This window comes from Mesocricetus auratus, unplaced genomic scaffold, assembly GCF_017639785.1.
Source record: "Mesocricetus auratus isolate SY011 unplaced genomic scaffold, BCM_Maur_2.0 Super-Scaffold_2245, whole genome shotgun sequence".
Lineage (NCBI taxonomy): Eukaryota > Metazoa > Chordata > Mammalia > Rodentia > Cricetidae > Mesocricetus > Mesocricetus auratus.
In genome coordinates, this window is record NW_024429180.1 from 25,002,257 (window position 1) to 25,024,331 (window position 22,075).

A 22,075-nucleotide genomic window follows, 5' to 3' on the forward strand; every position below is an offset into this window, starting at 1 on the left:
AAAGCTACATGCCAAGGGAAACATAGCTAAGTGATGACCTTATAGGAATGACATTGTTTTTATAAGTGCAACTTTCAAGTAGACTCAGTGAGGAAGTTGGTCAGATGATGACTAGTTTGGAAGACTGTAGGGACTTAATAAGGCAAATTTAAACAAAAGATGGGCAAACATTGTTTAAACAAGTATAATTTTACCTTGAATCCTCAAGACCTATACATTTATGTATAGTAAACTGTATGAGGCTATTTTGTCAATGGGGTCAATGTGTTTTTACTGTCTGCCATTCACAAAAGTTTGACAGTAAAGTTGTCTGTGCTTGAGAAGTCACAGCGGGAAACCTGAAGGAAGCTTGTCAGATGGTCTCCACAGAAAACTGTGATGAGGGCTACTGCTATGTTTGTTCCTTTGTTCAGATAAGAATCCAATCCTAGGCAACAACATTGCTCCTAATCAGGATAGGTCTGCAACTTCTGTTAACCAATTCTAAATACTTCCTCACTCACATTTCCAGGGGTTTGTTTCCCTGGTGATTCTATATCCCTTCAAGTTTATTACTAAGGTTAACCAATACATACATCATGCAACCCAGTTTCCTCTGCGGTTGAGAAACAGTTTCCCACAGCTTCCCCATCTACACACACACACACACACACACACACACACACACACACACACACACACACACACAGAATAGTGTTTAATTTCAGCAAAATAAACATTGAGGGATGTGTTATTCAAATTCATCTGTTAATCAAAATGAAAGTTGTATCTCAACTATTAATTTTAAATTTGATTTTTTTTAAGAAGAAAGATTTCTACCAGTTCCTTTTGCTTTGGTCAATTAAATATTTAAAGAATGTGGTATCTCTGCCTCCAGACAATGGAGTCTAATACTATCTGATGACACCTAATCAAATTTTTTCGACTAAATTTGGGGTTTTCTAGAAGGTGTCCTCTACCTCTTCACAGTACTCTGAAAGTAAACTGAACAGAGGCCAGACTCTGGCCTTGGACATAAACCACAACCAGTACAACAGTCTACAAATGTAGGCATGAGTCCTAAGATAGTTTTTGGCTTCTGTGTTTGTGGGAATAGGAAGTGTGATATATTTCTCAGAATGTTTCACATACATCCTACTAAGTCAATTTTTTCTTAATTCGTATCTGTATTAGAAATTTGTGTTTATCTACTTTTTAATATTAAATTTCAAGTCCCTTGGTTTAGAGTCTATAGCTATGTTGAAAGGCTAACACCCAAAATTCCATAATAGGCAACTCATGCCATTTCTGTATTATTTCTAAATTTTAGAATGTTTTCCTCTTTAATCTTAAATCATCAAGTTAAAAAAAGCAGTCTAAATCAAGAGATCAATTCCTTGGGTCATTAGCAAGTTCTTTAATGGGTTGAAATGCTTTGCTAATTGATTCTCTTTGGATTCTTTTAACCCATAATTCTTAAGTCCTCTGCATGAATCACTGCTCTAATCACATTTTACTCAATACATATGTAATGATATCAAGGACATTAAGAAAAATTTCCTGCTGAAATACATATATTTAGTGGTTTAAGAAATGGAGCCTGGAGTAGGATTTCTGGGCTTAGGGTTTTTGCTGTGCCACCTCCCAGCACATGCCAAGTTGTTTTTCATGTGTGCAGTGTCTTTCTCTTCTATGCATGGAGATCATAATGACACTACTTAACCAGGTATTTAAAATAACAAAATTAATATTTACAGTATTTTTAATTCTTTGTGTAAGCAATGCCCACAGCTTATGATTACTTTTGTATACCTCGAAAGTATTCTTAGTCCTTTGACCTATAGGCTTGTAGGAGGTCCTGATCAGGTTACTCAAATATTGTCACAAGTCTGTTGTGAGATTCCTTAATCTCTTATTCTCTTTTCCTTTTTAAGCTACCCTAACCAAAATATATATAACATATACAATTAAATATATATGATATATATATATATATAGTTGACTTATTTCCAGTGTGGTGACTCATGCTTTAATACCAGCACTCACAAGGCAAAGACAGACAGGCGTACCTCTGTGAGATTGAGGTTAGCTTGATCTACACTGTAACAAAAAATAATATAAACCAAGAGAGAGATATTGGGGTTCAAGGTGACGATCAGAGAAGCAAAGCAGCCACCACTAGAGAGTTCTCATCTCTACCAATAATCAGATAGAAGGGGTGATTCACTGAACCTCAGATTTTATCTCCAGAATGCACTGCACTCTACCAAGCCTCAGAATCCTACACTGCTGCTATGTTCAATGTGATTGGACACTAATCGCTTAAGACTGATCTTGCTTCTTCCTTATATACCTCTCTAGTGCTGGGATTAAATGCATGAGCTCTGTTTATCATTTAGACTTATTCACTGTCGTGTAGTTCTGGGTGACCTTGAACTCACAGAGATCCATCTACCTGTCTCTTGAGTCCTGGGATTAAATGTGTGCCACCACTGCTTAGCTTCTTTAGCTAACTAGTGTGATTGACTTTGCATTCTGATCCCTACGCAAGCTTTATTAAATCATAAATAATAATATAACACCACACTACACTATTTCACAACAGCCAGAGGTACACAAAGAAACCTCTTTTGAAACAACGAACAAAAAACTGACTTACTTGGAGTCCGGTGCATATTTAAATAGAGCAGAAGCAACTAGAAAGAGAGGAAGTGTTTTTCTTACTTCTTTGTATAAATGACGTCCTAGTTTTAACAAATGGCACAGAGGACAAATTTTATAATCATATAATTAGTCCATCCAATAAATGAGTAAGGGATAATATCATCATGTTATAAACCCTTGAAGTGATGAATGTCTACTGTGATAATCAGTGGTTGTTGGTATCATAAATGGCATGTATGATACTCTGCTCTTAAAGGCATGTAGCACTCTCCATAAAATACACTTGTTCCCAAACAAGCTTGAATGTAGACTCTAGCTCTAATTCTGCCTAGACTCAAGAAAGAAAAGTACATAAATATAATTTAGACACACTAAAGAAACTGCACATAAAAGGGTTACCATAAAGCATGATCTCTAAGAACATACTCTGTGCCTAACCAGGTGAAAACTTGGCTGCAAATATTGCTTTGCACTAAGATGCCAATAAACAGCAAGAAAACCACATCTGAACTGACCTAATTCTTGTTCACGTCCTTCCTCTACACCATTCTTTTACCAAAATGGAATGAGTCCAGCCTTTTAAGTACAATGATAGTACTGATCTGATAGATCACAACTATATTTCATGCTCTTGGGAAGCTGAGGCAGGAGAATTATGAGTTCATTTATACTCTAGGCTATATAGTATGAACCTGCCATAAGAGGGGGGCAAAAATTGATATTCATTTTGTACTAAAATGACTTAAAACTTCCAAGCCAATAATATGATTTCTTGTTTTGATTAACTATAAAATTATGCCCTATAAAACAATAAGCCTGCCAGACTTACCATTTATATATAGCAAAAATAGACTTCTAGAATAAAAAGTTGATAAAAACGTATATGATTAAATTAAGATTATATTTCTATAAACTATTTGTTTAAATTGAATAAAATTGAATATTACTTGTATTTCATCTCCAAAGAAAACTGTTTTTGAAGTACCACACATGTTCCATGGACCGTCATTTCAGGAGATGAAATTGATGGAGTTTTCAAATGGTAGCTCATTGGTCTTTCGTTAATATAAGTATGTTGTCATCATTCATTATGTCTCTTAGAAGTGCTTTTTAGCATTTTCCAAAAATCAAAATGTTAATGCTACTCTTTGATATCCTTACACACTAAATAAGACAATGTAAGTGTGATCAGTAGGAAAATCAGGAGTGTGGGAGTATGGGATTTGGGTCATGTACTAAGTACTAAGTGGCCAAGTATTTCAATTTGTAAATTTAAAAATTATAGAAAGATGACTCTAAAGATACCTGTTTATCAGCTTCCATATCATTTCCAATCAGAGAATCTAATTGAAGCAAAGATAAAGTGAAGCATTTTATAAGGAGAGGGAAGGGAATTAAATAGAACACAAAAATAATTAAAGCACTGTGGAATAATCATTTGAATAAATTTGTTGTGGTTATATACTCTTTATAGCAGAATATAACCTTTTTTGTGATGGAGACCAGGTAGCTATGACAATGCAATTTTGGAAATATTCAGTCATGGATGCAGCAATGTGAGTGTTTTGGTTTTGAATTCCACCTTTGCCTTTAAATTACCATAAGGAACGATACTTATTGTATGTAGGTTTCTCTGCAGTTTTTCTTATACCATTACTTTAGTAGTTTGACCTTTTTACAGTGAAAGAGTACTCCTTTTAAATTTTCATTCATTCTTGTGGTTAGTTTTATAAAGATGGAACATAGCAAAAGATTGTGTTTTATTGATTGGTGGAGTTGATATAGGACTATAAAGCAGTGTGTCAAAGCATTAATTAGTCCTCCTCTATGTTCTACCTCAGGCCCAGATTAGAGGTTAAAAGTCATCAAACAAATGAAATTACAAATCCAGTTTACATAGTTTCCCCAAAGATATTGAGTTATTTATTTCCTATTATGTCTAAATAAAACTCATTATCAATTTTGTTTTCAGTAATAATTACAAGGTTCTATTCTTAAGCTATTCTTTACTGTCACTATTATTCTCCATCCTATAGAATACTCTGGAAAGGCAAGCATATAAATATGATAATAGAATTAAACTGTTGAAATAAATTAATTTATTGTGCAACAATGTATTCAAATCTTACTTGCTCAATAGATTTTGCTTCAATGAAATTCTTCAAAGAACAATACATCGCCTTCTAAGGATTGAAATTATACATTAAATGAAATGACTGAATATGTTGTGTCTCAATTTATATAAAGTTTCAATTGAATAATTAAGCTTTTAAATCAGAATTTGCATAAAATATTTTCTTTAAATAAAAGTATTATTTATTTTCATTCTATTCTATGTCCTTAAACCTAAAACTACAGTAAAATCAAATAAGGAAATCCAATTAAATGCTTCAAGTTTTACAATTCCCCTGTTTTTAACTATGCTGTAAAATGTATTTTATGTTGAGGCTTTAATCAATTTTTACTTAGTTTATTGTGTCATTTTTAGGGTGTGATGAATGGATAAAGCAGTAAGTAAATGATTCACGAGTTAAACAAATCAGCATTGGAGACTGTGACACACATATTGAATAACAGGATATTTTTCTACTCATGTGAAAAATATAGAAGGAAACAAAGAACGCTTTATATTGGCATAGCCATTTCTGTTTCAATTTATAAATAAATACTTAGGTATATAGAATTAAATATCCATGAGGAAACATATTCCCATACTTTCCATTAGTACTTGCTATGAAATTTGTCATGGCATTAAAGTCAGATTTGCAAATGATCTTACAAGAATTGATTTATTTCTAGATTGCACTTTAACTCTGTTCTGTCACATATGAACAAGTACCATTGCAAGTAAGCTCACTAAGTCCATTTTTACAGGACATACTGAAATGTGCTGGAAACACTGTAGCATGCTTTGCAGAAGATATACTGGTCCACTAAGAAATTCTATTTTAATAAAATTCAATTATCTTTTTCAAGTCCATATTACATATTTCTATGTAAAGTATTAACCATCTTATTAAATAGAAATTATATTTAAATCACAGCCAAGCCAGGAGTTGGTGGTGCACGCCTTTAATCCCAGCACTCAGGAAGCAGAGGCAGGCGGATCTCTGAGAGTTCGAGGCCAGTCTGGTCTACAGAGCGAGTTCCAGGCCAGCCTCCAAAACAATACAGAGAAACCCTGTCTTGAAAATCAAACAAACAAACCAAAAAAAAAAAACTTAGCCAAACTGGGAGACCCAATCTGTCTAAATAAGGAGCTGTTCTTATTTGTAGTCGTGGCTGCAGGAATAGACAGTCGTTTTCTTCAGAGGTGTGTTTCCTGGGAGCATCTGTATGTTCTAACAAGCGTTCTTATACCCAGTCAGAAATAGGCAGAGCTAAGTGTTCTCAGTGGTTTTAAAAATACATACATACAAAGTTGGGAAGGAAAACTGCTGGAGGAAAAGGAAAAAATGGGGGTAGGTGTGTCTACGTCATATCAAAACACATGCTTGAAATTCTGAACAATTTTTAAATTTTGAGAATGAAAAAAATTACAAACATATTAAGTTGCATAACTTAGAAGCTTGGCCTGATTATGGATGCAACTCAACTATACTAAATTTAATACATAATTATATCCATATATTTTTTAGAAATTCTAGTGTAAATTTTCAAACTCATATTCTGTAGTAACTATGCAAATACTGCAAAAGCATCATAAAATATAACCATCAAATACTATACTAATTTAATGCAATTTGCAGCTGCCAAAATTTGATTTTAACCTTTCATCATTATAATTGCATCATTTCTTCTGTCCTTTACCTTCCTCAAAGCTTACCATATACACTGCTTTGCTGTCTATCAATTTCATAAAATTTAAAAAATGATTGTTGCTGCATTCATATAAGTATACACATTTGTATTTCTAAATATAAGCTACTCAGTCTGTTTTTTGTTTGTTTGATTTTTCTTTGTTGTTTTTTGTTTGTTTGTTTGTTTGTTTTTAGAGATAGCGTTTCTCTGTGTAGGCTTGGGCATTCTGGTACTCACTTTGTAGACCAGGCTGGAATTGAACTCACAGACATTCTCCTGCTTCTGCATCCTGAGTGCTGGGATTAAAGGCGTATGTTACCACTGTCTGGCTAACCTGCAAATTGATGTATTTCTCTCTGGAATAGATAAGTTCTCCCACTTAGGATCTTTAGTTACCTGTAGCTGTTTGTGTAATGTTGAGATCTTGTGGGCTTTCCCCCTTCTGCTTTGGCATGTCTATTGTCATTGTTCAGCAAATGTTTAGACAGTCATGTTGGTGAGATTTGATGAGCTTAGCTTCTGACACCTCTAGGAGACAGAATCTCACAACAAATTACCTGATGCTCTGGCTCTCACACTCTTCCACCCCCACTTCCCCAGTGTTCTCTGAGCCTTAAGAGAAAAATAAAAACAAAAAGCAACAAACAAATGAAGAAAAACATAATTTACATACCCCTTTGTATAAATGTACATATACAACTTAAATTAAATTCTTCCATCTGGGATGACAATATTCCCTCTATGGGACAAAGAAAGACTACGTATTAAAAACTCTAACAACAGGCGTGAATAACCCCATCTTTTGAATTGCTGATCAGGGTTGTTTAAGAGGCTACCAAAATGTAAAGGCTAACACTGTTGTCCTTTGTTGCTCCCAGAGTTGGAAGACTAAAAATCCTATTGTTTGAGAGATGACTCAGTGGTTAAGAGCACTAGCTAGCTGATTTTCCAGAGGTTTTGAGTTCAATTCCCAGCAACTGCTTGGCTCACAACCATCTCTAGTGGGTTCTGATGCTCTCTCTAGTATAAAGTCATGCATGCAAGACAGAGCATTCATGTACACAAAATACAGAAATAAATCTTTTAAAAATCCTATTACTTAAGACACCATGCACTTGAGAGGCCCTTGAACTGAACCTGAACTGAATGTATCCTCACCATTACTAGCTTTCATGCTACCAAAGGTACCATGCAAGCTTACAAAGGAGGGAAGAAATCAATAATTCTCCACAGCTAAGATCAATTTCATCATATACTGTGTGTGTGTGTGTTTATCTTCCAACTTTTTCCATTGTTTTCTTCAGTGATTTGTTTATCTTCAGTCTTTCAGGTAAGAGATCACTGAAGTTGAGTTGGAACGTAAGTTTTCTATATTAATCTAAATATCATCTAGCTTTTCTATTTGCAGAAATTAAAACACCCAATTCTTAGCATCGTATCAACTATGATGAAGGACAATGCCATGGTATAATGCCTCTGACAGCCACCCTGTGGTTCACTTTTATTGTCCTTTCCACCAAAACCAATACAATATAGACCTGCTAAAAGCTCCTAAGGTTCATCATGTCATCATTACATGAATTCCATAGCATTGTACCTAGACTACTATAGGGATAGTGGTCTTCTTTTTGTTGTCGCTGTTTTTAGTCTTTACTACACTGACCAGGTACATTCTTTGTCATACAATTTCTTTTATCTTTTCCTTTTTTTGTTTTTTTTTTTGAGACAGGGTTTCTCTGTATTGTTTTGGAACCTGCCCTAGAACTCACTTGGTTGACCAGGCTGGTCTCAAACTCACAGAGATCCGCCTGCCTCTGCCTCCCAAGTACTGGGATTAAAGGCTTGTGCCACCACGCCCAGCTGTAATGCAATTTCTTATGGGATTGCATCATGTTCTTTAGGACACACATTGGGAATTGATTTATGATACAAATCTTTTAAATAAAGCTTTGAAATTTTGGCACTTTGTTTATATTTTATTTGTAATGTTCTGAAAAGTGAATTCTCATTGTATGCATTGAAGATTTCATTGGCAATGCAGATCATTGAAATAGAAGGATGTGTATTATAAGAGTTACTTGATTGGGCTTGCTATATATATATATATATATGTATATATGTATATATATATACAATCACTTGATCTCATTTGTCTTTGGGTCATAGACATTAATAACCATAAATTTTTAAACTTAAGTTACAAAAAAAATCACTTCAGATATTCCTGGATTATAGAAGTTCAAAATCGAAGTGTTAGGCAGCCACATTCCTCTGCAGTTCCAGGTAGGATGCTATCTGCTTCTCCAGGGCTCTGTCAGTAGATGACAATTCCTGGCCTTCTTTGGTTTGCTGATATGCAATTTCAGCCTTGCCTCCTTCTTCACACACACACAAAAATGCCTATCCTTTATCACCACAGCATCTTGTAAGGACACTAGCCACAGATCGGCAGTTCATCCAGTGTAGAATTACCTGCTTTTGATGAACTACTACTGCACAGAAAGTCTTTCTATATAACCTCATATTCCTAGGACTCAGGGTTCACCCTTCAAGTGTGTTTCTGTAGATGTTGGGGAGAGGTGTCTTACTTTGTCAACCAGAATGCCTGGAAACAAATTTTAAGCAGAGGCATTTCTAAGATCTTGTCATTGGTTTCTCACAGGCAGTCAGATTGTAGGCATCTGGACACTAATAGGGCTGTGTGACCGGAGGTGTGAAGAATGCTCTTTTCTACCTCAAGTGCACAGTATTGTGCCTTCTTTTGGTTCTCTATATTAAATAAATCATATTTTTAAAATTATTATCTTTTAGTTCAAATATGTCTTAGAACATATCCTCCATAATCTATAGTTTTCTACTCAGATATTTGCATGCTTCCACACCATTAAGCCATATTGTACCATTTAAGAACACACACACACACACATTATTTTATGTGAATGCTTGTCTACAGGCATGTGTACAGCCTACCTGCCTGATACTGGCAAAGGCCCAGACAGACATCTATTGCAATGATGGGAACCAAACCTAGGTCCTCTGTAAAAGCCACAAATTTTCTTTTGTTTTGTTTTAATTTTTTTGTTTTTTCTTTTTTTATTATTTTAATTTTAAATAGCTTGCTTCATATGTCAATCCCAGTTCCCTCTCCCTCCCCTCCTCCCCCACCTTCCCACCACCCCCCCCCCAGCCTCCCACCCTATCTCCACTTCTTTCCGCATAGGGGATATCTAGAGTCTGTCATTTCACTCAGGGCAGGGTCCAGGCACTCCCCTAAGAGTCCAGGCTGAGAGAGCATCCCTCTTTGTGCTATGGGCACACAAAGTCCATTTGTATACCAGGGATAAACACTGATATACCTCCCAGGGCCCCATAGGTTGCCCTGGCCTCTTCACTGACTCTCACACTCATGGGGTCTGGATCAGTCCCATGCTGGCCTCCCAGCTCTTGGTCTAGGTTCCAAGAGCTCTCCCTTGTTCAGATCAGCTGTCTCTGCTGGTTTTGCCAACCCATTTTTTGCCAATTTGCTCACCACAAAGCCTTCCCTCTTAGGCATACCTTATTTTATGTGGATATTTGTCTCAATAATCAAGTGTATTTACTGATTATTGTACAGACAGTTCATCAGTGCCTACGTCTGCTAATATTAAAGATGTAAGTATTTTGTTTCTAAAAGTATAAAGTGTTAACTAATGGCTATTTTATTAATCTGTAATCTCACTTACATGAGCTCATTATATGTATAATATAATGTATGTTTTCACAGAACTCTAAGTAGAATGGCTACAGAGATAATTCAGACTGATGTATATAGGAGTAGGCAAATATCTGCATAGAATTTAGAGAGAAACATAATAGAAAGTTTTCTTGACACCCAAACGATCAACAGGAATGACTGACTGGAGAAAGGGGCCTACATAGTAAGATTTATTTGATTCATAGAAAATAATTTCCATGATGCATTAATTGTGACCATCACGTGTCTTGAGTGGAGTCGCCCTAAAGTGCTGTTGACAATTCTCTGATAATATTTTGGTCAGTTACATCCATAATGTGTGTGGTACATGATGCCTAATGCCTGCTGAAGTAGGAAAACAGATGTAAAGATGCTTTCAGAATAACTACCCAGAATTCAGTCTTGCTTAGTTCTATCAATCCTTTCTTGTTCAGATGGTCTTACTAGGATAACTTTAATTGTCTTTTATGGCCTAACTTTTTCAACAATGAATAGATGATTATTTGTCATGGCTGTATTGAGGTATAAAATCACAATTTCCTACCTTACCTTTTCAAGAGTGTATGATATTAATACAGATGACAATGAACTCAAGAATTTGAAATTGTCAAAGGTTGAGATATTTTTGTCGAGATTAAATATGTCTTTTAGTACAGTTAAGTGCTGACGAAACTCTGTGGGGTTTCTGCAGACAGCCCTCTTCATATATCTGATTGCCTTAGGAAAAGCCAATATTCGTAACATCAGGACATGGTATGTTGAGCTTTCTTTTTTCTTTCATTCCTCGCAATGCAGGAGCGCGTTCCCGACAGCCCCTCACCTGCACCCTCTCTTGAGGAGGGCCGAAGGCCGGGCAGCCACCCATCATCGCACCGCAGCAGCAGTGTGTCCAGCTCTCCTGCCCGGACCGAGAGCTCTTCCGACAGAATCCGTAGGTCTCACACTTGTACTTGTCACCATCCTAAACTTTATTAGGTGCAGCTGGGCTTTCTAATCAAAATGCCCTCATTCCAAATAGAGCTCAAATGTATCATGTTCTGAAGCACACTAGCAATAGCCGTTCCTCAAAATTATGTGTCCCAGTTTGGAATGCCATGAAGGATGAAGAAGCATTAGCAGGTTCTGCTATAACTTCCTGTCTTTGATACTACTCATAAAGATTTGAGCTATGAAACAGAAAAAGCAAGTCATCTTCCAGATTAGTTTCTGAAGTACACAGCCAGTTCCCAACTATCTAACATCTAAGTACATTGCCTATGTTTTATTAAACTGTATTCTTTCAGTGGAGACCTCTGCCACTTTTGAAATTCATCAGGCTTTTGCATTAATCAGTACTGAATAAAGATGTTCACCTATACAAGCAACAGAAATGAAATTAAGCACAGTATATTTGGAAAGTCTATATCCTCTTCATTTTAGATGATAACTGGGTTAAAGAACTTTAATTTTAGAATTTCTGTTTGGAACCATCTGTAGCATATATTCTACTGTTATTATTACAAATTTGAAGTAGGTCTTCAATTTATTACATATAAAAATTACAACATTAATTTGGGTATGGCGAAGTAGCTCAGCAGCTAAGAGTATTTGATGCTCTTTCTGTGGGGAGCCGCCCCCACATCTTTCAGAGGACCAGAGTTTGTTTTCTCGTATCCATTTCAGGTAGCTCACAACCACCTGTAACTCCAGCTCAAAAATAAACTTAGTTTTCATTTCTACATATAAGAGATTTCTTCTATAAAATCACAGAAAAATGGTCCACAATTAAGATGTTAGCATTATTATACAAACTGTAGATAATTTCACATTTAATGTGTTTTCCAACTAATTATTTGAGGAGCAAGACGATTCTCTTTCCTGGTGTAAAAATCAACTCAATGTCACAGATCAGAGTACTTTTATTTCTGCCTAAGGATGCTGAAATTCTTCCAATACCTCGCCCACCCACACCATTACCTTAACATTGGAACAAATGCAAGGCCTTTGTGTTTTAGAATTCTCTTCCTCTTAAATTATTGTGATGATCCTCTTCATTAAAGTTAGCTACTTTATTTTTGCTCAGAGCCACAACTGTGGTTGAGCAGTTTTGGAGAACCATGCAGTGGGATAGAGAATATATACTGATGACTATATCATTTGTTAATTTAAGGCAATAAATTGTTATCGTTTTCAGATATTAATATTTTGCAAAAAGTATGCTCAGATGAAGTAATCTATTGTCCATAAAAGTTCCATGCCTAGCTTATGAGTACCTTTGAAACCTGAACTAATTAAAGGTTGGTTGCCAGGAATGACTCTTAATACAATCCAATGAGTATAATAGGACTCAGTTGTTTCAGGAAAGTAAAGTTATTTATAATATATTTTCCTATGCAAATTTTCAAAATAAACAAGATTTATTTTGTTTGACCAGTTCATTAAGTGAATTCATTGACTTAGTGCTATGTGTTTAGTCATCTGAATAATAACAGCATTTTATCATTTCAATTGTGACAGATAACCACTAGCAGTTAGAGACTGCAATTATTTTCCAATAATTTAGTATTCATTAATGTAATTTGAGTTGTTGAAAACTATGTTTCAGAAAGTTTTGTGATTCTTACGATGCATCACATTCTGTGGTATAGAATACGATAAGGACTCCAAAATCATGGTTTCAGTTCTTTAATTGCAGAAAACTATACTGGCTTTGGCAGGTCACTAGACATCACCAATTTTAACCTGATGGTGTTAAAAAAGTGAGCTTAATTGTTGAGATTACAGTTTTTCAAAATTGGGGAAAACTATTTACTGAAGAGACAACTCGATGCACAAGAATATAATATTGAGTACCTCATTGGTAGTGGTTGCATTAAAATAGGCATTGCACAATATTCTCACCATGGAGAGCAGTTTGTTTTGTATGACAACAGATAAAGTGTTATTTCCAGTGCTTTCTGCTTATCCTATAGGATAAGGATTTGTGTTCAACCTCCCAATAAATTTACTCAGGGATTTTAATTTCAAGGTTGTGTATAGTATGTTTATGCTATTATTTTTTCCTCAAAGTTATGATGCTGTTGTGTCTCTTCCTTGTTTTGGGGTTAAAGCTGTCCATCAGAATGGATTGTCCATGAACCAGATGCTGATGGGTTTATCACCAAATGTGCTTCCTGGGCCAAAGGAGGGAGATTTGGCTGGTCATGACATGGGACATGAGTCCAAAAGAATGCACATTGAAAAAGGTAATTTATGATTCTGTGCCCTTTCTTTTCATCTGGAAATGAAATATGCCATATATTTCTGCATCAGCAAAATAACACATATGTCTTAAATATATAATGTTAATAAAATATGAGCTCTTTTCAATAAAAGATGTCAGAATAGAGATCTGCTGCTTTCCTGCTAAAAGATGGTAACATTTTAATTTTCACAACATATTTAAAAGAGAATTATAAGTTCCAGATGTTGATTTTGAAAATTTTTAAAGGTTGTTTGTCTTTCTTAATGTATCCAAGGTCATTTTATGTTACTTAGCATGAAAGAACATGAAAAGGATTATTGAAATTATTTTCTTATTTAAAGATACTTGATCATTAAGTCTCTTAGGATTCTCAGGTGAATCTTTGACATCATTTCTAAAGGTGTCAGAGGTGGGGAAAGTAGCTCAATCCTTGAAAGGCTTTCCTGGACATCAGAAGCTCAGTTCCATCTGTAGGCCCTATGCAAACATTGTCAAGAAAGTGATGTGCTGATGTGCTTGGTGTCCTAAAGCGGGGGAAGTGGAGACAAGTGGACTACAGGTGTCTCCTGGTTAGCCCACTTTGCTTATTGGTAGGTTCCAGTGCCAAGTAATAGATCCTGTCTCAAAATGAAGGTAGACAGTTTCTATGGAGAGGACAAAAACCTCAGTTCAACTTCTTGACTCTGTACAAGCCTACACACACACACACACATTTCCCATCAATAACAAAGTCTGCAGTGTACAAAGATTCAGGCTTCCTACTGGAAAGTTGTATATATATATATATATATATATATATATATATATATATACATAAACTATCTCTACAAAGTACTAGGAATGTGCATTTGAATTTCCTACTCCATGATGAGATTTCATTAGGAAATAGAATTATTTTGTCATGCATATTAAATACTTATTTACATATTTTTTTCTAAGTTCCTTGGAGAGAAAAAGATGTAAATCTTTACAAATACTAGTTCTTTGGAACAACCATGGGAACATAATAATCTTTCCTGTGTTTAAATTTACCATGCTAAAGTGAAGGTACTATTGTGAAATAGCAACATTAAGGATTTTTTGTTATTTGTTGTACGTTATTAGGTATTTATAAAAGTGATTATATGCTGTTAGAACTTTAGTGGTCTATATAGCCCCATGGACTTTACATTGCTTTTTCTAAAATTCAAATTGTAAACAAACTTGTTTTACGTGTCAATCACTGTTCCCTCTCCCTCCTCCCATCTCCTACCACCACAGATCCTCTATCCTATCCTCTTTCTGTTCCCCAGGGAGGGTGAGACCTTCCATGGGAAATCTTCAAAGTCTGTCATATCATTAGCAGCAGGCCTAGGCCCTCACCCAAGTGTCTAGGCTGAGAGAGTATCCCTGAATGTGGAACAGGCTCCCAAATTTCATTCATATGCTAGGAATGAATATTGATCCACTACCAGGGACACCATATATTGCCTAGACCTCCAAACTGACATCAACATTCAGAGGCTCTGGAACAGTTCTATGCTGGTTTTCCAGCTGTTAGTCTGGAGTCCATGAGCTCCCACTTATTCACGTCAGTTATTTCTGTGGGTTTCTTCAGACAGTCTTGACCCCTTTGCTCATCACTGCTCCCTCTCTGAAACTGGATTCCCAGAGTTCACATCAGCGTTTAGCTGTAGGTGTCTGCTTCTGCTTCCATCAGCTACTGGATGAAGGACAGCATACAAGATAGTCATCGATTTCATTATCAGAGAAGGGCACTGAAGGTAGCCGCTCCATTATTGCTTAGATTGTTACTTGGGGTCATCCTTGTAGATCTCTGGAAATCTCACTAGTGCCAGATCTCTCATCAAACCCATACTAACTCCCTGTATTACAGTATTTCTCATCCTGCTTTCCTCTATTCTGCCCCTGACTCAAAGTTCCTGCTCCCCCATGTCCTTCTATCCCCTCTTCTTCTTCCCTCTCTTTTTCCCAGGCTCCCTCTCTCCTCCCCCCCCCATGCTGCCAGTCAGCTCAGGAGATCTTGCCTCATTCCCTTTCTCTGGGGTACCACGCATTTCTCTCTTAGGGTTCTTCCTGTTTCCCATACTCTCTGGCAGTGGGATTGTAGGCTGACACTCCCCTGATCCATGTGTAAAATCCATATATGAGTGAGTGCATATCATGTTTATCTTTTTGTGACTGGGTTACCTCTTTCAGGATGATTTCTTCTAATTCCATCCATTTACCTTGGAATTTCAAGATTCCATTGTTTTTTTTTCCACCGAGTAGTACTCCATTGTGTAAATATAACACAGTTTCTCTATCCATTCTTCAGTTGAGGGGCATCTAGGTTAATTCCAGGTTCTGGCTCTTACAAATAATGCTGCTATAAACACAGCTGAGCAGATGTCATTATTGTATTAATGTACATCTTTGGTGTATATTCCTAAGATTGGAATTGCTGAGCATTGTGGTAGACTGATCCCTATTTTCCCAAGGAACCCTCATACTGATTTCCAAGGAGGCTGTACCTGTTTGCACTCCCACCACTCTTCACAATCTCTCCAGCGTAAACTATCATTAATGTTTATGACTTTAGCCATTCTGACAGGAGTAAGTTGGTGTCTCATAGTTGTTTTGATTTGCATTTCCCTGATGTTTAAGGTTGTATGCACTTTCTTAAGTGTCTCTCAACCATTTTAGATTCCTCTATTGAAAATTCTCCATTTAGTTCTGTTCTCCACTTTTTAATTGGATTATTTAATGTTTTGGTGACTAGCTTCTTGAGTCCTTTGTATATTTCGAGATCAGTCCCCTGTCAGATGTGGGGTTGGTGAGTAACTTTTCCCATTCTGTGGACTGCAGTTTTGTCTTGTTGACTATGTCCTTTGCTTTGCAGAAGTGTCTCAGTTTTAGGAGGTCAAATTTACTAATTGTCATCTCAGTGTATGTGCTACTGGTGTTATGTTCACAAAGCTGTCTTCTGTACCAGTTTATTCGAGGGTACCTCCTACTTTACCTTCTAAGAGGTTCAGTGAGGCTGGATTTATGTTGAGGTCTTTGATTCCTTTGGACTTAACTTTTATGCATGGTGTTAGACATGGATTTATCTGCAGGCATATATATTCTAACTCTTACATTTCCCTGCCTTCTTCTTCAATATTGAAAAAAAACTGTGTTTTATGTTGTTTCATTCATGTTTAACTTAAGACCATTATACTACAGAATTTTAGAAATTGACATAGGACATACTTTGTAAAATTAATTTTTCCAGTAATATTTTAATATAAAAATTAATTATATGCCTGGGATTCAAGAGTTAACCTTTGTCTGATCAGCTGTTTCTGGGGGTTAAACCAGCCAGCATGGGACTGATCAAGACCCCCTGAATCTGGGTGTCAGTGAGGAGGCCTAGGTAATCTATTGAGCCTTGGGCAGCAGATCAGTACCCATCCCAAGTATACACACGGACTTTGGACTCCCATAGAACAATGTGAGGTGCACTCTCACCCTGAACTCTTGGGGAAGGGTCTAGGCCCTGCCCTATATGAAATGACAGACTATGGACACCCCCATGGAGGGCCTCACCCTCCCGGGTGGAATGAGGGGATAACGGGGGGGGGGGGGCTGGGGGGAGGGCACGGGAGGAGGGGAGGGAAAGGGAGAGGGACCTGGAACTGACTTGTGAAGCAACCTTGTTTCTTATCTAAATTTAAACTGGAAAATAAAATAAAAAATTAATTATATGAGCAAAGGAATCATTTCCTACAAAATTTCAGCAAAAGTCAAATCTCTACAGAAAATGAGTAACTATTTTCCTAACTTCGATGGAATTTTTTTTTCTGGTTCAATATAAAAACTATGAGGGGGTAGTAGACATGACTCAGCCAGGAAGATCACTACTTCAAATCCTGAGCATCTGGTTTGCCCCTGGAAACCATATATTAGAAGGAGAGTTTGTCTAGAATTTTGTTTTCTGATCTACAAACACCTTCCTTGACACACACACACATGCACACACACCACAATAAATAAATTATGTAATTAGGAAGAAGCAGATATGGGAAGTTGATTGACAATATACAATGGGTATCAACATAATAAGGCTTAAATATTTTTAAGAACATTAGTGTCTAAGGCTGAGGATTGAAACATAAAATCTAAAGATGACAATGAAGTGACAGTAAAGACACAACTAATCTGGCAGCCACAGCATTAAATCCTATTAGAATATACAACTCTACAACCTTATGCTTCAGGTACTATCCATGAGCTGGGAGTTTAACTTAACTACCTGTTTAGCATAATTATCATATTTTTGCTATCATGGAACATTTTTAAATGGTATGGATTGAGTGTGGTCTCTCATTTTTCTTGTACATTCTGGAATACACAAATTTTCTCTATTTTCCTTTTCCTGTGGAAATTCTTTATTCAATAATACTTTCTCTTTTAGTGTATAAACTCTGAGTCGTCTATACATTTACACTGATTATACATAAACAATGTTGTCTAAGCACTTGTATTAATTGAGATTGAATTATCAGAAAATACTAGGAAATAGAAAAACCTGAAACCAAAAGTGATGATTACATACTTTCAAATTAATAGTAAGGGGAATGTCAAGATTATGTGTCCTTTGGTGGTACGTTTATATAGAGAGCATTTTGACTAAGTATATACATCATACATTACTATTTTACAAAGGTTATTTATCACAGCTGGAGTTTCTCAAATGTTTCTCCCTCAGAAAAAAGACCCTAACTAAATCTCAAGTGTATCCCAATATTTCATACACAAAATTAGATGTTTACCATTCTGACTGGAATATGTAACTACAATTGATTTCAAATCATGGACATTTTAATAGATTTTGATATCATTACAGTGCCTTGTTTTATGTTGCTCTTTCTCTTGGGAGAACTCTTTATCTCTTTCATCTACTTCTAGCATGCTGAATTAATAGGAAATATTCATGGGCTCTCTAGATTGATAGAGTCCCCTAAATTAAAAATTGTTTGTTTCATGACTCCATTTATCATGTCCCTAACGTTAGCCCTGAAACTTCCTTACTGCTCATATCTGTATTGAAGAACTAACTTTAGAGAAATATGTGGAAAATTAATTATATATTCATGTAATTTTTGGCTTGAACTTTTTATGTGTAATTTGCTTCCTAACAACTAAATCACTCAAAAGGCAATAATTCAAAAAAAAACATTGATATTTTGCAGAGATAGCAAAAATTCATTTTCATGCCTGAAATGATTACAATGTGAAGACTTAATAATCAATAACTTTTAAACATGTAATGTTTTCCTTAATGTTAAAAACCTATCGACTATATTCAATAGACAAAAGCAAATTACAATTAGTTTCCTGTCCTGAAGCTTTATTAACAATGGGATTCAGAATGCAAATAGCTAAGTAGATGCTCTCATGCTTTTTTTGTAAATAAGGAACACTCCACTGGAAATTTGAGCTTTGGAAATGTTTAAATAATGCACATTTAAAATATAAAAAGGAAAACGATTTTGTATCAGGAAGTATAAACATTGAAAACTTGTGTGGAAATCCCAGGCATAAAGAGAAAATTTATTGAGATTGTAAACTTTCAGTGAAGAGATTTTTAAAAATAAATGTGCTGATTGGAACAGCAGTTAAAAATTTATTGCAGTGTCTTTTCAAAAAATCATTTCTTTTATTTTTGAAATTATAATATAATTATATTATTCTCTCATCCCTTTTCTCCCTCAAATTCCTCCTATATACCCCTTCTCTATCGTTTTAAAATCCATAGCCTTTTTCAATATTAATTGTTTTACAGTCATCTATATATAAGGAAACTATATCACAAATTCTCTGGGACTGTCAGAGTTAAAAATAGCAAGGATCTGTTCTCTGTGTGTATAGATAAACCAACAAAGAGCACTGCAGAGGTACATGGGACGTCACTGCTTGCATGGCTGGAGTCTTAGGTTCTTCACTAGAGGTGGCAATGGAATGAAGACGTGATAGAAACACAGACACACAGTAACAGAAAACTTGAGATAGGCTGGGCTGTGCTCTCAGATGGAGAAGTCACAGCAATCCATAAGCTCACTATTTTCCATATACAGATGAATATACAGGCATAATCGGTGTATAAGCTGAACAAGGAAGTAGGATCATTTCAGTTAAAGATATTGGATTAATATGTACATCTGCGCAAGGATGTAGGTTATCTCACATTTGTAGAAACAGGCTCTATAATAAGGCAGTCTTCAGTGTGAATGTCTGTGGGGTTAAAGTTACAGGGAAAATTTTCTGTACATACTATTGACACACAATGACCTATAGAATGATTTTGCCATCCCTCAGAGAATCACTATGGGAAGACTTGTGTAGCTGGCATTTTCTTTGGGCTGTCAACAAGCTCCTAAATAAAGACATGGAGACTTGTTATTAATTATGAATGCTTGGCCTTTGCTTAGGCTTTTCCCACTAGCTCTTTTAACTTAATATGACCTGTTTCTATTCATCTAAATTTTGCCTTGGGATCTTTTACCTTTCTTTCATTCTAAATGTCCTACTTTTCTGCTTCCTCCTTCTCTGGCTGTCTGATCCCTGGTGCCTCTTTTATTTTTTTTTCCTGAGCCTCAATTCTTCCTCCTACTTACTCTTCCTTCATGAAAGTCCTGCCTATAACTCCTCCCTCACTATTGGTCATTAGAACAATCAGGTGCCTTATACAGGCAAGGTAAAAATAGCAAAAATATTTACATAAATTAGGCAAATACAACATAGGTTTGAGGGGGAGATATTCAAAAATCTTCCATCAGTTCATAGAATATTTCCTTTAAGGTAAACTGATAGTCCATTCAAGATTCCCAATGTTTGTTATCCTTCTATAGAAGTGTTTCCTTTGGCCCTGTGAATTAGATCACACAGTGTTAAATGCACCAATATAGATTACAACCAATATAGATTCCTTTCTTTATCAATTTATTCAATGCATTAAGCATTCTATATCATTCCTCCCACATGGCTTTTCTCATTTCTCAAAATGCATTTTTAAAACTTTTGCTTAGTTTTCATTGTTTCAAAAATGGAATTTTTAAAGATTCTAATATTACTTTACTAAAGATTTCTTCTTCAAAAATGGCTTTCTCTTTAAAACGACAGACCATTTAAACACTACTGAACAGTGATATTGTATTCTAGCATGTCAGAAATTTTGTTGTCTTGTAAATATTATATGTATATGTGTAGATCAAAAGCCCTCTTTCAGTAGATTTCCCAATGTTTTAAAATGTTAGCATATATAACAGTTTGCATTATGTATGTATGGTGTGAGGTCCTGTATCAAATTCAGGTCATGAGACTCGGCTACAACTATCTTTACCCACTGAATCATTCTAATGGTCCATTGTTTGTTATTTAACCCAAGGCACTCAGATGACTCTTGTCATACTGAACATTTAGTGCTGAAAATGTTATGCCCCTTGTAAGGCATGAGCTACTTTATTCCTTCAACTAGAATTGTACTAAGTTCTCAGTTGCAATTAATTAGACCAAGGATCCTTCAGTTAGAAGCTATATCCTTTAATCTTATTTTAAATATATTTATTTTTTATAATATATGCTTATAATACATTTGGATAAAATCTATCATACCCCACTGTTTCTCCTCCAAATTCTTTTCTCTGTTTAGTTATTTTAATACCCAAAGAGTCCCTTCACTGCTGTCTCTGTGATGGTATAGGACTACAAAATGGAGCAGAGATAGCTTCTCGGGGCCCACAATATGTTAGAAATTACTCCCCCATCCAGCAGCCATCAGTTGTGAATAATTCCTCAGTTAGGGGAGTCTCTCTTGAGTCATTTTACCATCGATACTAGAATTTTGTCTAGCTTGATATGCGTGTTTTGTACATTCAGTCCAAGTCTCTGTAAGTCCTTTGTGTATCTATATGGTCATGCTCAGAAAATGTTTCTCTGCAAATGTCTACTACTTGGGACTTTTACAAACTTACACTCCTTCTCCCTTGATGGTTCTTTGTCCTTCATAGAAAAGGTTTTGATACAAATGCCCCATTTACAGTGAAATGCTCTACAGTATTTTATTTTCTTCATGGTGATTGGTAGTTGGTCTCTGTATTAATCACTATTTATTTAAAAAATAGTCTGTCTTTTGAGGTTTGAGTGAAGCACTAATCCATGGGGTTTAAAGATAAGTATTTAGGAGCCATTTTATTACTATGTCCATTCTTAGATTCTTTCTTATGACATATTACCTAGCTAAATGATGATTTTAGAACCTGTTAATGGTACAAATCATGGGTTTCATTTTGTACAACTTTCTTTATATCTAAGTGAAAAGAAATAGGTGTGATTGGTTATTCCCATAACATAAATGCCACTACTGCACAAATGGGTGAATCTATTCACCATAGCAAGTAAATATAACTAGAAATCCATGAATGAATGGTCAATGAAGATGTGGTTCATATACAAAGTGGACTCTTACTCAGCTGTTACAGAGGTTCTCGGGTAAATAGGTAGAGTTATAATAATCATTCACAGTGAGGTAATTCAGAGCCAGAAAGACAAATGTTAATGGAGTCTCTACCATACATTAATATTAGTTTTTTTATTAAGATATGTATTTGAAATTGAAGTAGCCATAGATGACTGGAACCTAGTAAGGGAGA

At 35.6% G+C, this 22,075-nt stretch overlaps 1 protein-coding gene across 2 annotated transcripts in view; it reads left to right on the plus strand.

Moving 5' to 3' along the window:
* The window catches only part of Dach1 (dachshund family transcription factor 1), a 378,008-nt gene that overhangs the window by 255,734 nt on the left and 100,199 nt on the right, over window positions 1-22,075 (plus strand). For both annotated transcript variants that reach the window (XM_040753525.1, XM_040753457.1), the window contains 2 exons: window positions 10,973-11,108; window positions 13,267-13,401. In XM_040753525.1, the coding sequence (XP_040609459.1) occupies window positions 10,973-11,108; window positions 13,267-13,401 (271 nt within the window). The remainder of the gene's footprint in view (window positions 1-10,972; window positions 11,109-13,266; window positions 13,402-22,075) is intronic.